The following is a 13,435-nucleotide window of genomic DNA, read 5'->3' on the forward strand; positions in this document are numbered from 1 at the left end:
TTTTACAGATTATTACATGAGGCCACAGACACACAGTCTATATTTATTCATTTCATTGAATGGGTATTGAGGAGTTGCCGTGGCAACAGAGGAGCGATGGGATGTGACGGAGACAGAAGATTCAAGATTCAAGAGGTTATTTGTCATATAAGATAAGCATATTTGGTTTCAGATCTGATCCTGAGATATCTATATATATCTATATATATATATATAGATATATATATATATAGATATATATATATAGTGTTAAATTTCGTCAGGACCTTGGTGTTAGTTACGTGTTTCCCTCGGTGCATTCGTTTAGTTTTCAACCAACAAAAAAACAAACAAACAAACAGTCAGAACAACATTTTTAGCACCAAAGAATTTCATTAAATCATTTACAAAATCTAAAAACACAACTTTACAGTATTTTTACACAGGATTCAGGCATTTTCATCAATAGAGAGAATACTAGTTCTACATTCAGAAGATTCAGTTTTAATATTAACAAATATTATCTATGATATTTTTCTTGTAAAAACACATTTTACAACATTTTCTCAGTCAACGGAAAAACCTCTTGTTGTCTTGTTGTACGGATGCTTTTTCTGATTAGATGAGGAGGAACAGAAGGTCACAGGAAGTCTGAAGGGGGTGCACGCTGAGCCCCAGTGCATGCTGGGCAAACGGGTGCCCCGCCCCCCCACAGTGCCAACAGTTGAGGCATAAATTCTGTTTGTATAGAAATTGTATTTTTATGTGCAAAAGTTGTAAACAAAAGTAAGCCCTCTCTCTCTTTCCATCTCTCATCACAGTCTGGTGGGCTCCTCATCGCTCTCACTGCAATTACCACAGCACTCCTGTAGGGGGTGACAGAGAGCGGCGGTTGCTGACGATAAAACTTAAAAACAACTTTAATATTATTATCAATAAATAAAAAAATAAAACATCTAATACAATTACAAATATAAATATAGCTGCAGGCAACAATACACAGGGTCTACTTTAATTGTGTTGGATGCGTTTTACAATTTCCCGGGTTCTCTGAAACGCAACACGATTTTCCAAGTTAACTTGAACGCAGCATTGGGCTCCCCCCGCTCTGTCGCCTCCTGTTTGTTCGTCTCCGGAGCAACCGCCATGCGGTCTACACAGCACAACCCTCCTGTGTTTAAAACAACCGTCCATGTTTGCCTGTAAACCAGAACTTGTCATTGTTAGAACTCACCGTGTTGTCTGTGGAAATAGAGCTGCACGCTCAGTGACATGAAGCCATTTGGTTCTGTGTTGCGCGCGTCATTTATTTGTCAATTATTTTTCCTTGGATTTAGATTTTCAGTAAGTTACGTTTCCATGAACTAGGAAAAATTTTGTGGTATTTCTGTGGGTAATTACCACTGCACAACATTTTTCCAACACCTCGCTGGATTTTTAAGGTATCACTGAGTTGGACGTTTCAGAATCTGTACATTGATAGTAAATAATATGATGACATCATAAAGCGCCTTCCTGTAAATATTATTGATAGTAAATAATATGATGTCATAAAGTGTTTCACTGTAAATATCATCTATAGCAAATAATATGATGACATCATAAAGCGTCTTACTGTAAATATAATTTATAGTAAATAATATGATGACGTCATAAAGCTTGTTACCGTAAATATCATCTATGGTAAATAATATGATGACATATTAAAGCATCTTACTGTAAATATCATTCATAGTAAATAATATGATGACATCATAAACTGTCTTAGTGTCAGTTAACCAAGAGCAGGTGAATATTTCGGGTCAAATTTATTTGGTTTTTCACTCGTATCACGAGATCCTTGTGACATAGCGGTTTAAACGACACCTCAACGCTGTTTCTAGCTCATGCTGAAGTACGTCTCCCAGATAGTTTTATCCAGGCTGGACATATTTCGGCGTCAGATGCACTGGCCTCGTCGGTCTTAAAATTTATTTGCAGAATTTGCTCGGTTTTTCACTAATATCTGCTCCGTACGTGGATCGTTTTAGATGAAACTTCAACCACGAGGTCTTTGTGACAGCGTGGTTCAAACGAGGCACCAAGCCTGTTCCTGTGTGAGGCCGAAGTTGGTTTTCCAGATCGTTTTCGGCATCGAAATTCCGAGAATATTTCCTCTTACAGTAACGCTAACGTGGCGGTCGTCATGTGGTCCCTTCGCACCCGCGTGGCCCCCCGGCCGGTGCCCCCCACCGGTAGAGGGCTGACCTGTCTCCCGAACAGCCTCTGCAGCAGACCCTGTTTGGGCGGAGGCGACGGCTGTCCCCTCCAGTCCAGGTCTGGAGGGACAGCACCATCCGGGTAGAAGACGTTCAGCTCCGAGAAGCACTCAGACTCTATCATCTGGAGGACAGGCCGGTGGACAGACAGGGGGACGGACAGGAAGACAGACAAAGGGACAGACAGGGGGTGAACAGGAAGACAGACAAAGGGACAGACGGGCAGACAGTCGGCGGGACCGACCGGAGTATGGACAGATGGGTGGACAGACAGAAAGGAAGAGGGACAGGAGGACAGACAGGAGGACAGACGGGTTGACAGACAAGACCCAGGGTTAGTGTGTGAGTGTGTTGTGTGTGTGTAGTGTGTATTCTGAACACAGTGTGTGTGTGTGTGTGTGTGTGTGTGTGTGTGTGTGTGTGTGTGTGTGTATAGTGTGTATTCTGAACACAGTGTGTGTGTGTGTGTGTATAGTGTGTATTCTGAACACAGTGTGTGTGTGTGTGTGTGTGTATAGTGTGTATTCTGAACACAGTGTGTGTGTGTGTGTGTGTGTTTGTGTAGTGTGTATTCTGAACACGGTGTGTGTGTGTGTGTGTGTGTGTGTGTGTGTGTATTCTGAACACGGGGGGTGTGTGTGTGTGTGTGTGTGTGTGTGTGTGCGTGTGTGTGTGTGTGTGTGCATGTGTGTGTGTCTGTGTGTGTCTGTGTGTGTGTGTGTGTGTGTGTGTGTGTGTGTGTGTGTGTGTGTGTATTCTGAACACGGGGGGGGTGTGTGTGTGTGTATTCTGAACACGGGGGGTGTGTGTGTGTGTGTGTGTGTGTGTGTGCGTGTGTGTGTGTGTGTGCATGTGTGTGTGTCTGTGTGTGTGTGTGTGTGTGTGTGTGTGCGTGTGTGTGTGTGTGTGTGTGTGTCTGTGTGTGTGTGTGTGTGTGTGTGTGCGTGTGTGTGTGTGTGTGTGCATGTGTGTGTGTCTATGTGTGTGTGTGGACCTCGTTCTGCCAGGGGATGGACACACTTCCTGTCGACACTTTGCTGTAGAACGATTCGTCTTTGGGCTCCAGTTCGACTCCCTTCACAGTGGAGAACTGTTCGATGTCCAGCACGTCCTTACAGTAGATGGCCTGGGGCTGCACACACACACACACACACACACACACACACACACACTGTAGCATCCACCTGGAGGTTGGAACGTGGAACTGCATCTCTCTACATTCAAACTCTGTAATAACGATGTAACAGCCTTGACTTGTGATATAATGTGGTGTTACTACAACTTGTAACGATGACGTCATAATCATTCTACATATCATGTGACAACACAGAAAAATTGCTTCCTTAAAGCTCCTAGATTGTATCCAAGCTCCTAGACTGTCCCCTTACTCCTAGAGTATCTCCTAGACGGTCTCCTACCTCCTAGAATGTCTCCTAGACTGTCTCATAACTCCTAGAATGTCTCCTAGACTGTCTCCTAGCTCCCAGACTGTCTCCTACCTCCTAGACTGTCTGCTAGACAGTTGCCAAGCTCCCAGAATGTCTCCTAGCTCCTAACACACTAGTTTGGTGTACTACGTCCTTTGCTAGTGTGTGACTCGTAGCGCTGGCGTTTCGTGGTCCGCTTGGAACGAGCGTTGAACTCACGTCGGGGATGAACGGCGCCGGCAGCATCCCGGCCTCCAGGCGCTTGAAGTTGACAGACCTGAAGATGGGATGCGCCTGCACCTCGTAGGCCCCGGCCCCTCGGCAGCCCAGCCTATCAGAGGGCTCCTTGGCCAGCAGCTGGGCGGGGTTAAAGGGAACAGGAAGTTGAGTACAAGTACATGAATGGCAAGCTTGCTGCTCGGCACGCTGGACGAGGAAGCAGACTTCCCCCAGTGGTACTCTGCTCCCGGACTGTCTCCTAGCGCCCGGACTCCCTCCTCGACTCTGTCCTATGCCCTAGCCCGTCTCCTCGGTCGAAGACTCCCTCCTAGACTCTCTCCTAGCGTCCTATGTCCCAGCCTGTCTCATAGCCTCTCTTTGCTCATAAACTGTCCTCAGTGCTGTCTCCTAGCTCCTAAACTGTGTCCTAGTGCCTAGACTGTCTCCTAGGTTGAAGACTCCCTCCTAGACTGTCTATCAGCTCTTAGGACAAGGCAGTTCAATGTGCTTTACATCCAACATCAAAAGAAAGTCATTATAAAAGGACAGAGGAGGCATCAAGTTAGAGTGCGGCGCAAGAAATGAATCAAAGAAACCTCGTTTTCATCTTTGTTCACAGCGATTTTGCCTCTTCCTAGAATAGTGTTTTACTTTGTCGAGGTGATGTCCTTGCCCTGGAGAACCGCTCTGGAGATCTTTCAGTTTTCTCAAATCGCCGTTTCAGATCAGCTGAAGCCGTCATAACACACACACCAAGCACAAAGCCCCTGGTGTTCACAGTTCAACAAAAAGGCATTTCAACGTGCTTTACATGAAACCTCAGAAGCACCGAGGCAAACTGCAAAAGAAAGACATTATAAAAGCACATAGAATGAAGAAAGTTAAAGTATAGAAAACATAGAATGAATAAAATCAAGTCAAAAAGTGACAGTGCAAGAAATGAATACGATGTTTAGTAAAATGCAGCAAACAGAAAAGTCTTCAGTCGTGATTTAAAGGAGCTGAGAGTTGCAGCAGAGCTGCACTTTTCTGGGACTTTCGTTCCACATGTGGATCATAAAATCTAAACGCTGCTTCTCCACGTTTAGTTTTGACTCTGGAGACAGAAAGCAGAGCTGCCCCAGACGACCTGAGAGCTCTGGACGCTTCATAACGCGGCAGAAGATCCCAAATATATTTAGGCCCCAAACCCTTCAGTGCTTTACAAAGCAACAGTCGTATTTTGAAATCAATCCTTCCAGATGTGAGGGCTGCAGTGAGATGATCCACGCTGTTGGTCTCAGTGAGGACTGTTCTTTCGGTGATAGCAGACTGACCTTTTCATTGATTTAATGTGGCTGTGGAAATTAAGGTTCAAGGTTTAATTATTCTTCAATCAAGATTTCTGGCTCGGTTTGCGTTTTTTAACACCACCCTCTGAAGCCGAGCGCTGACTTTGAGTCCTTCTTCTTCGGCTCCAACAACAATTACTACAATTTTGTCTTTGTTGGATTGGAGGGAATTGTGGAACCAATCGTTGATTTGTTCAGTGTGTAACCCTTTCACAGTGATTGTATTGGACCATAGTCCCCTGGTGATATGGTTATATGTCAAATTGTGTGTCGTCTGCGTAATTATGAAACATATTTTGTTGTTTTCCATAATCAGAGCCAGTGGGAGCATGTCGATGATAAACAGTAGAGGACCCAGAATGGAGCCCTGGGGAACTCCACGTGTCCTTTTTGTTCGCTCAGATCTGTAAGTACCTAGAGACACAAAGTAGTCCCTGTCCTTTAAGTAGGATTTAAACCACTTTAGTCCAGTGCCAGAAAGTCCCACCCAGTTTTCCAGTCGGTCGAGTAACATGTTGCGGTCGACGGCGTCACATGCAGCTCTGAGATCAGGTCATAATCTAAGGCTAAGACGGAGATTCTGCCGCCGTCTGTGTTTAGATGGAGGTGACTGAAGACCCGAACGAGAGCAGAGTCTCAGTGCTGTGCTGTCGTCCAAACCCTGACAAAACAGCTGTTCAAGTTCAAGTTCAAGAGGTTATTTGTCATATACATATACATAGCTCTAAAAATACAAAAAACACTAAAATGTGCGTAACCGACACGAGGCAGTGCCAAGAAATTGTTCAGCTGTTGAAAAACAGCTTTTTTAATGATTTCACTTAAAAACCGGAGGTTTAATATGGGCCTACACTTGTTCATGAGTGAGGTGCCTGATTGTTCTTTTTGGCAGCTTGATGAGCAGTTTTCAGGACCCGAGGGAGGAAACCTGAGAGAAGAGACGTGTTGATCATCTGCACAAGATCTGAGGCTGCGCAGTGTGAAACATTTTTGGAAGAAGCCTGTTGACGGAATGTCAAGACAGCAGGAGGAGGATTTAACATGTACTGTATACGTCCCACACACACACACACACTGAAAGTGCACGTACGTGCGCACGCGTACCGTCTTGCACAGCGATCTGCTGTGCTCAGAGAACTTGTCGGAGTACTCCTCCTCCTCCTCGGTGACGAGCCGCTCCACCTCCTCCCTCTTCATCTTCTTCTTCCTCTGCTGGAAGGGAGACTGGCCCTGGATCATCTCGTACAGCAGGCAGCCCAGCGCCCACCAGTCTGGGCTGAAGGTGTAGCGCTCGTTTTTCACCACCTCCGGGGCTGGAGGGGGCGGGGTCAGAGGGGAGGGGGGAGGAGCCGGGGAAGAAGTTTCATTGTTCGGACGAACGTTAACAAAGAACCAAAGAAACATTGTTAAAAAAAAGAAAAAAAAGTCTCCTAGCTCCTACGTTCTCCTGACTCCTAGACTGTCTCCTAGCTCCTTACCCATGTATCCCACGGTGCCCACTCGGCCCCTGATTCTCTGACCTTCTGGAATATGAACGGCCAGACCCAGGTCCGAGATCCTGATGTGGCCTGCACACACACACACACACACACACACACACACACACACACACACACACACACACACACACACACACACACACACACACACACACACACACACACACACACACACAGTCTTTAAACAGTTTAAAATGCATGAACAGCTCCATTTTCTAATCATGTGTCTCCCTCTAGTGGTTCATGCAGGACCTGCAGCTGCTGCCTCCAATGGACATGACTGTGGATTCCAGTAACAGACCATACTCACCATGATCATCCAGAAGAATGTTCTCTGGTTTCAGGTCTCTAGGAGAGAGAGAGAGGGAGAGAGAGAGAGAGAGAGAGTGAATAAGAGAGAGAGAGAGAGAGAGAGAGAGAGAGAGTGAATGAGAGCGAGAGAGGGAGAGATTCATAATAATAATAATAATAATAATAATAATAATAACAATAATACATTAAATTTAATTGAATGTTAACCACATATTTTAACCACAGTAACAACTATAAGTTATCATTAAAGTTATCATTAAAATAAATACCTCAATTTGCGACAGATTAAAAAAAAAAAAAGATAAAAATCGAAACAAAATAAAAATAGAAACATTTACACCGCATTACAACACATTCAATTATACATTTAAATCTGTTCAGCCCAAAAGGATGCTCGATCTCCCATGATGCACTGTCCTCCAGGTCCTGCAGGGCCTCCTCACCTGTAGACGATCCTCTCGCGGTGCAGGTCCTGCAGGCCGCAGCAGATCTGGGCAGCGTAGAAGACGGCCCGCGGCTCGTCCAGGCCACACGCCCCCATGTGGTAGACGTGGAACTTGAGGTCGCCGCCGTTCATCAGCGTTAGCACCAGACACAGGGCGTCCTTGGTCTCGTAGGCGTACGCCAGGCTCACCTGGACAAAGGCCAGGAAACACAGGCCTCAGGCAGTCGTACGACTGAGTGACAACGTACAGCCAGACACAGTTCGCCATGTGACCGCCACGGTCATTATTAACAGACCGGCAGCCATTACTCAGAAATAACTGACCGCTACTATCGACCAATCAGAGTTGAGTATTCCACAGAGACGTAGAATAATTAGCATTAATAATAAAAGATAAATAAAGGGCATCAAGCGGCTGATATACTTGGAGCTACAGTATATTACAGACCAGTGTTTTTCAACCGCTGTGAACAACTGTCAAATTCCACTTCAAATTAAAAATTCTAACTTGTGCTGCAAGAACCAAATTGCGAGGCTGCAATTCATTCAATGATCAATTCCAGACAGAATGGTAACAAGTTTCACTCTGAAAGTGAGAACTATTATTCAACAAATTTTTATATATTTTTTTCCGGTTCTTGACGAGTCACTCGGTAAAACAAGTCGTTCAATTTGGTTAAGCCGGTCTAACGCACAGTGAGCGAGGGAGGACTTCCGGAACGACGAACGAGAGTCAGAAGAGTAAATCAGTCACGTTAATTATGAATTATCCAAACCACCCGGCGCGGATCCTGCAATCTGGCGCAGATGTCGCCCCCCAGAGCCACAACCTGCACAGGTCTAACAAACTGGATGATGACGTCACAAACTGCCCCGCCCCACCACGCCAGCAGGCTCCGCCACCGCAGCCCGCCCCGCTCTGCCCAACGTTCGGCTACTTCGGGTAGATTGGCAACGGCTTCTCACTAATTCCTGCTCCAAATATAGATCGCTGTGGATCAAACTTGGGCCACAATATAATTAGTGTATAATTAGGGATCCAGCCCTGCTAATTAGGCTGGACCCCTAATCATAAGCACATTGTAAACTCTAATTATAAGCACAGTTCTGTCTGTGGGGTTTTTGATGACAAACAGGACATCGCTGTGACGCGGGATCGTTTCACTAAAAAAAGTGAAGTGACGAAACGCTGCTTCGGACCCACCACGAATCTGCTGTTGACCTTCTCCAGGATGTTCTTCTCGTTCAGCGCCATGGCCTCGCCTTGCCTCTTCTTGATCCTCTTCTTCTCCAGCTTCTTGCAGGCGTACATCTTCCCCGTGGCGCGCACCTGGCAGGCGCACACCTGAGGGCGCGCCCGCGGGGGGAGAGCGTTTCAAAAATGTTTTACCAGCTTGTGGGACAACGCGTGTTCCCACAGTGGAGGGAAAATGACATTGAAATTGATGACAAGTTGAACCGGGACAAAAACGGGAGTTTGACAAAGGCCGTTATTACACAGCTGTTATACAGCTAACAAGATTTTAAACTACTGCGTGAGTTGAACATTTCCAAACCCACTCAGTGTGAACCCACCTCTCCGAATCCTCCTTTCCCCAGAACTCTGTAGTGACGGAAGGTGCTCTTAGTGACCGGCTGGCTGTGGAACAGGGTGGATTGTTATTATTATTATTTTTAAAATATATATATTTTTTTTAATTATTAAAATTTCGATTTCATTATTCATTTTATTATTCATTAATTCATTATTAATTTGTTGTTAACAAAAAAAGTTGTTTTATTTTATGTATTAATTCTTTTTTATTTTCTTCCACCTCCTGCTACCTCCAGTGTATGTGTTACAGTGTGTGTGTGTGTGTGTGTGTGTGTGTCATGTGACTTCCTGTCTTCAAGTCTTTTGCCTCGAGCCCAAAGTCTGTTTACATCTAATCACTTCATCATAACGCAATAAAGGACACAACACACACACACACACACACACACACACACACACACACACACAAACACACACACACACACACACACACACACACACACACACACACACACACACACAAATAGACAAAAGCGTCCTTGACAAAACGCTTGAGATGAAGGACAGAAACCCAAAGTTTAACCTTTAACCTGTCCATCTGTCTGTGTGTGTGTGTGTGGGCGTGCACCTTCATGTGTGTGTGTGTGTGCGTGTGTGCGTTGGCGTTGGCGTGCACGTACCCCTCCAGCCACTTCCACTGCAGGAACCTGTTGAAGAACAAACTGTCCAGATAGTCTGAGAAGGGAGCCACGCTGAGGAAGCCATGGACGAGCCTGCGGGCGCACACACGCACACACGCACACACGCACACACGCACGCACACACACACACACACACACACAAACACACACAAACACACACACACACACACACACACACAAACATCAGTATCATTGTCATTATTTCTCTGTCAGTCATTCTCTGGAAATCTCTGTAATTTCCCAACTCTGCTCAACAAGGTGTTGCATCACTGGGGTCATGTGAAGAAATGTTTTAATTCTTTAAAAATATATATGTTAAAATATAAAGATATATTTATTTCTGTAAACAGGACAAATCCAATACAATACACGATAATAAAACTATTTATCTTAGCCATGTGTCCCACACACGACACACAATGGACATCATTTAAAGGTTAAATGTGTGAATTAAACCCAAAGATAGACGGACAGACAGACAGAAAAAATGCAATAAACCTGAAATATAAAATTATGGAAAAAAATATACAAAATACATCAATAAAAAACAAAAAAAAGGGGATAATCACAAAAAGAGAATAGTGATTTCCCTGGTGGAACAGGAAGTGACTCAGTGTGTTTCCACTCAACGTCAAACTATGAACTGATCCCTCAAAATTGGGCAACAAACAATAAACCTAACAATTACTCAACAATAACAATAACTGATGTACTACTACGTAAATTGCAAAATCCCGCCCATATAACAGACAGCGCCAAGATAACAGACCTTGGGACTACAAACACGAATTACAGTTTTCCGAGTTCCCAAGGAACGCATCGTCACATCATCACTGCATCACTGTCTCTCATCTCGACCGGCGCAGAGCGACCAACACACACCAACCGAGTCCAGGTTCCAGCACCACGCCCACTGCCTCCCATGTGAAAGGCCCCCCAGAGCCACACCCTGCACGTACAGTATATATGCCAAAATGGATGATGATGTCACAAAGAGCCCGGCTCCACCACCCCCGCCCCTCCGCTCGGCTCCCTCCGGTGCACACCCAGGCGGTCTGTGTGGACCGCCCCCCAGAGCAAATATCATTCATTCCTTTCTGAGCGCCAGGCGCGGCGACCGCTGCTTACGGCGAGGAGAATGAGAAACCAAACAAAAACAACAGGGTTCCGTCCTCTCCCCTAATAACAATAAAAAAAAGATAATAGTGAATTCCCTGGTGGAACAGGAAGTGAGTCATTGTCGTCCTAAAAAAAAAAAAAAAAAAAAAAAAAAGGACCAAGAAGAGAAAACTTTTTTTTTTACTTAAACTCACTCACTGCAGAACCATCGGAATAAAGGTAGAAGAGGTTCATTCATGTGTCGTCAATGTCATTATTACAATCAATCAAAGGGTTGACAGACAGGACAACAGACAGACAGGGAGACAGACGGAGAGACAGAGGAAGGAGACAGACAGAACGAGGGACATAACGACGGATGAGAAGAAGGACAGACAGAGCGAAAGACGGAAACAGTGACAGACAGACAGAGCAACAGACAGAGCAAAAGACAGAGCGACAGACAGAAAAAAGTGACAGACAGACAGAGCAACATCGCGAAAGACGGACAGAACAACAGACAATAGAGCCAAAGACGGAGGACAGACAGACGGAATCACAGACAGAATGAAAGACAGAAAAAGCAACAAAGTGGAGGACCGCGCGACAGTCAGACAGAAGGACAGACAGGCAGACAGACAAAGCGAAAGGCATACAGACAAACAGAAGGACAGACAGAAACAGTGACAGACAGAAAGAGTGATACGACAAAAGACAGAGCGACAGGCAGAAAGGGCGACAGAGGAAAAGATAGAGCGGCAGATGGGCGAACGACAGACGGACAGAACGACAGACAGACAGACGGACAGAAAGACAGACAGACAGACGGACAGAACAACAGACAGACGGACAGAACGACAGACAGACAGACGGACAGAACGACAGCCATACAGACGGACAGAATGACAGAATGACAGACAGACAGACGGACAGAACGACCGACAGACAGACGGACAGCACGACAGACAGAAAGACGGACAGAGCAGCGACAGGTTCTCACTTGGTGCACTCCTGGAAAAGCTCCTTTGCAGCTTCCTGCTGCAGAGCCTCAGCGCACTCTTCCAACATGGCCGCCAACATGGCCGCCAACATGGCCCCCTCCAGTCCGCCCACGCCCTCCTCCGCCTGGAGACGGAGACAACATGGACGCTCAGAGACTCTCTGACCGACCAGCATCACAGCCCGGCTCCATTCGCTCATTCGGTTCCAAGAAAACGACTTGTTCCTGGAAAACGAGTACGGAGCGAGAGACTTTCTGGACGTAAACAGGAGACGATGACATCACAGGAAGGATGAAACTTGATACCTTTGGGTGAAAGTATTTGTCCAGCAGTTGCCGCCCGCACTCCTTCCTCTTTTCATCCGGAGCCACTTCGTACTCGGCCTGAAGGAAGTAAAACTACGTTAAAACAATGGAGTAAGGAGTCAAAAAGGACCAAAAGGGGACTTGAAGTAGAGTTGGACCAAGACTCGGGCTAAAGATGGACGCAGGACTAGGACTAAGGCGCCGACTAGAGTTGGACCCAGGACAAGGAATAGAGATGGATGCAGAACTAGAGATCCACCCAGGAGTAGTACTAAGGTGGCAACTAGAGTTGGACCCAGGACTAGAACTAGGGTTGGACCTAGGACTAGAGCTGGACGCAGGACTAGGACAAAGGTGGCGACCAGATTTGGACCCAGGACTAAGACTAGATGATTGACTGCAAACTGAATTCCCTCCCTCGCCCCCGCTTCCCTCACTCCCTCCTTCCTCATCCCTCACCACAGCGTCCAGAAAGTGGATGCAGTGTCTCAGCTCCGGTCTGGTGTCGCAGAACTGTCTGAAGAGCATCCGCCCGATCGGCTGCTTCTCACACAGGCTGATGTAGTCTGTCTCTGGAGAGAGAGAGAGAGAGATTTAAAGAGAGAGAGAGAGAGAGAGAGCGATCAATCCCAGGGTATTGGTTTCTGTCCAAATGGTTTAGAAACTCATCGGAGTGGAGGAGCTGAGACTTTGAGGAGTCTCAGAACACGTCAGAGGAGCTAGGCTAGCTGATCCCATCTGCAGCATTGTGTCGCGCTAACAGCGAGCGTGAGATCCTAGACAATCTAGGGGACGAGAAAGGAGACGGTGCAGGATCTGGAAATGTTTTTGTCCCACCTCAGGCCCCCCAAACACACATTTACACTCTTTACATTTGAGCGTCTTTCTTTCCCATCAACGAACGCAGCAAAGCGTCCCCAGGACACAGTGAAGTCGCCTCACGGTGCAAGAAATCTGGGAAACAAGGAAACACCGGACGAGGGACCGGTCTGCACGCCGCTCCGACCAGAGCTCCACCGAAATCACCAGAGCAGCCGCTGATCTGCAGCCATCGCAGGAGGAAGGCGTTACGGACGTTATCTGCAGCATCAGACCTTCACCCTCCGACTCGCGCTGCTTCCTGCGGGGAATCTTATTTACAGCACAGGAAACAAGGTTTTTGACTTAATGCGGCCACGACACCATAATCGCACCTGCTATTTGTTTTTCTGAAGCCCAAATAGCCTTGTGAAAATGAGACCCAAACGTTGTGTAAAATGCACGTTACTCAAAGCGATGCCAAAAGACATCGATGTCCCAGTGCAAAAAGCGGAACCGAGAGTACGT

General features: G+C 46.3%; 1 protein-coding gene across 1 annotated transcript; it reads right to left on the reverse strand.

The window, feature by feature from the left end:
• Positions 1–554: 554 nt before the first annotated feature.
• Positions 555–11,901, reverse strand: grk6 (G protein-coupled receptor kinase 6). The gene is made up of 12 exons (XM_080013103.1): positions 11,804–11,901; positions 9,685–9,777; positions 9,046–9,109; positions 8,675–8,815; positions 7,469–7,659; positions 7,024–7,061; positions 6,693–6,782; positions 6,319–6,527; positions 3,884–4,021; positions 3,232–3,369; positions 2,227–2,361; positions 555–845 (listed from the first exon to the last, which is right to left on the reverse strand). The coding sequence occupies exons 1-12, from the start codon at positions 11,893–11,895 to the stop codon at positions 795–797; spliced, it is 1,380 nt and encodes a 459-aa protein (XP_079869229.1). The 5' UTR covers positions 11,896–11,901; the 3' UTR covers positions 555–794.
• Between the last annotated feature and the right edge of the window lie 1,534 nt (positions 11,902–13,435).

This window comes from Zeus faber, assembly GCF_960531495.2.
Source record: "Zeus faber genome assembly, chromosome: 14".
Taxonomy (NCBI): domain Eukaryota; kingdom Metazoa; phylum Chordata; class Actinopteri; order Zeiformes; family Zeidae; genus Zeus; species Zeus faber.

What these genes read in the sequence shown, in the direction of transcription:
- grk6 (XM_080013103.1), bottom strand. Translation starts at nt 11,895, where the DNA reads ATGTTGGCGGCCATGTTGGCGGCCATGTTGGAAGAGTGCGCTGAGGCT. An exon ending in GGAAAGGAGGATTCGGAGAG is followed by an intron (nt 8,816 to 9,045) that starts GTGGGTTCACAC and finishes GCGCGCCCTCAG; the next exon opens with GTGTGCGCCTGCCAGGTGCG. An exon ending in CGGCGCCGTTCATCCCCGAC is followed by an intron (nt 3,370 to 3,883) that starts GTGAGTTCAACG and finishes GTGTGTGTGCAG; the next exon opens with CCCCAGGCCATCTACTGTAA.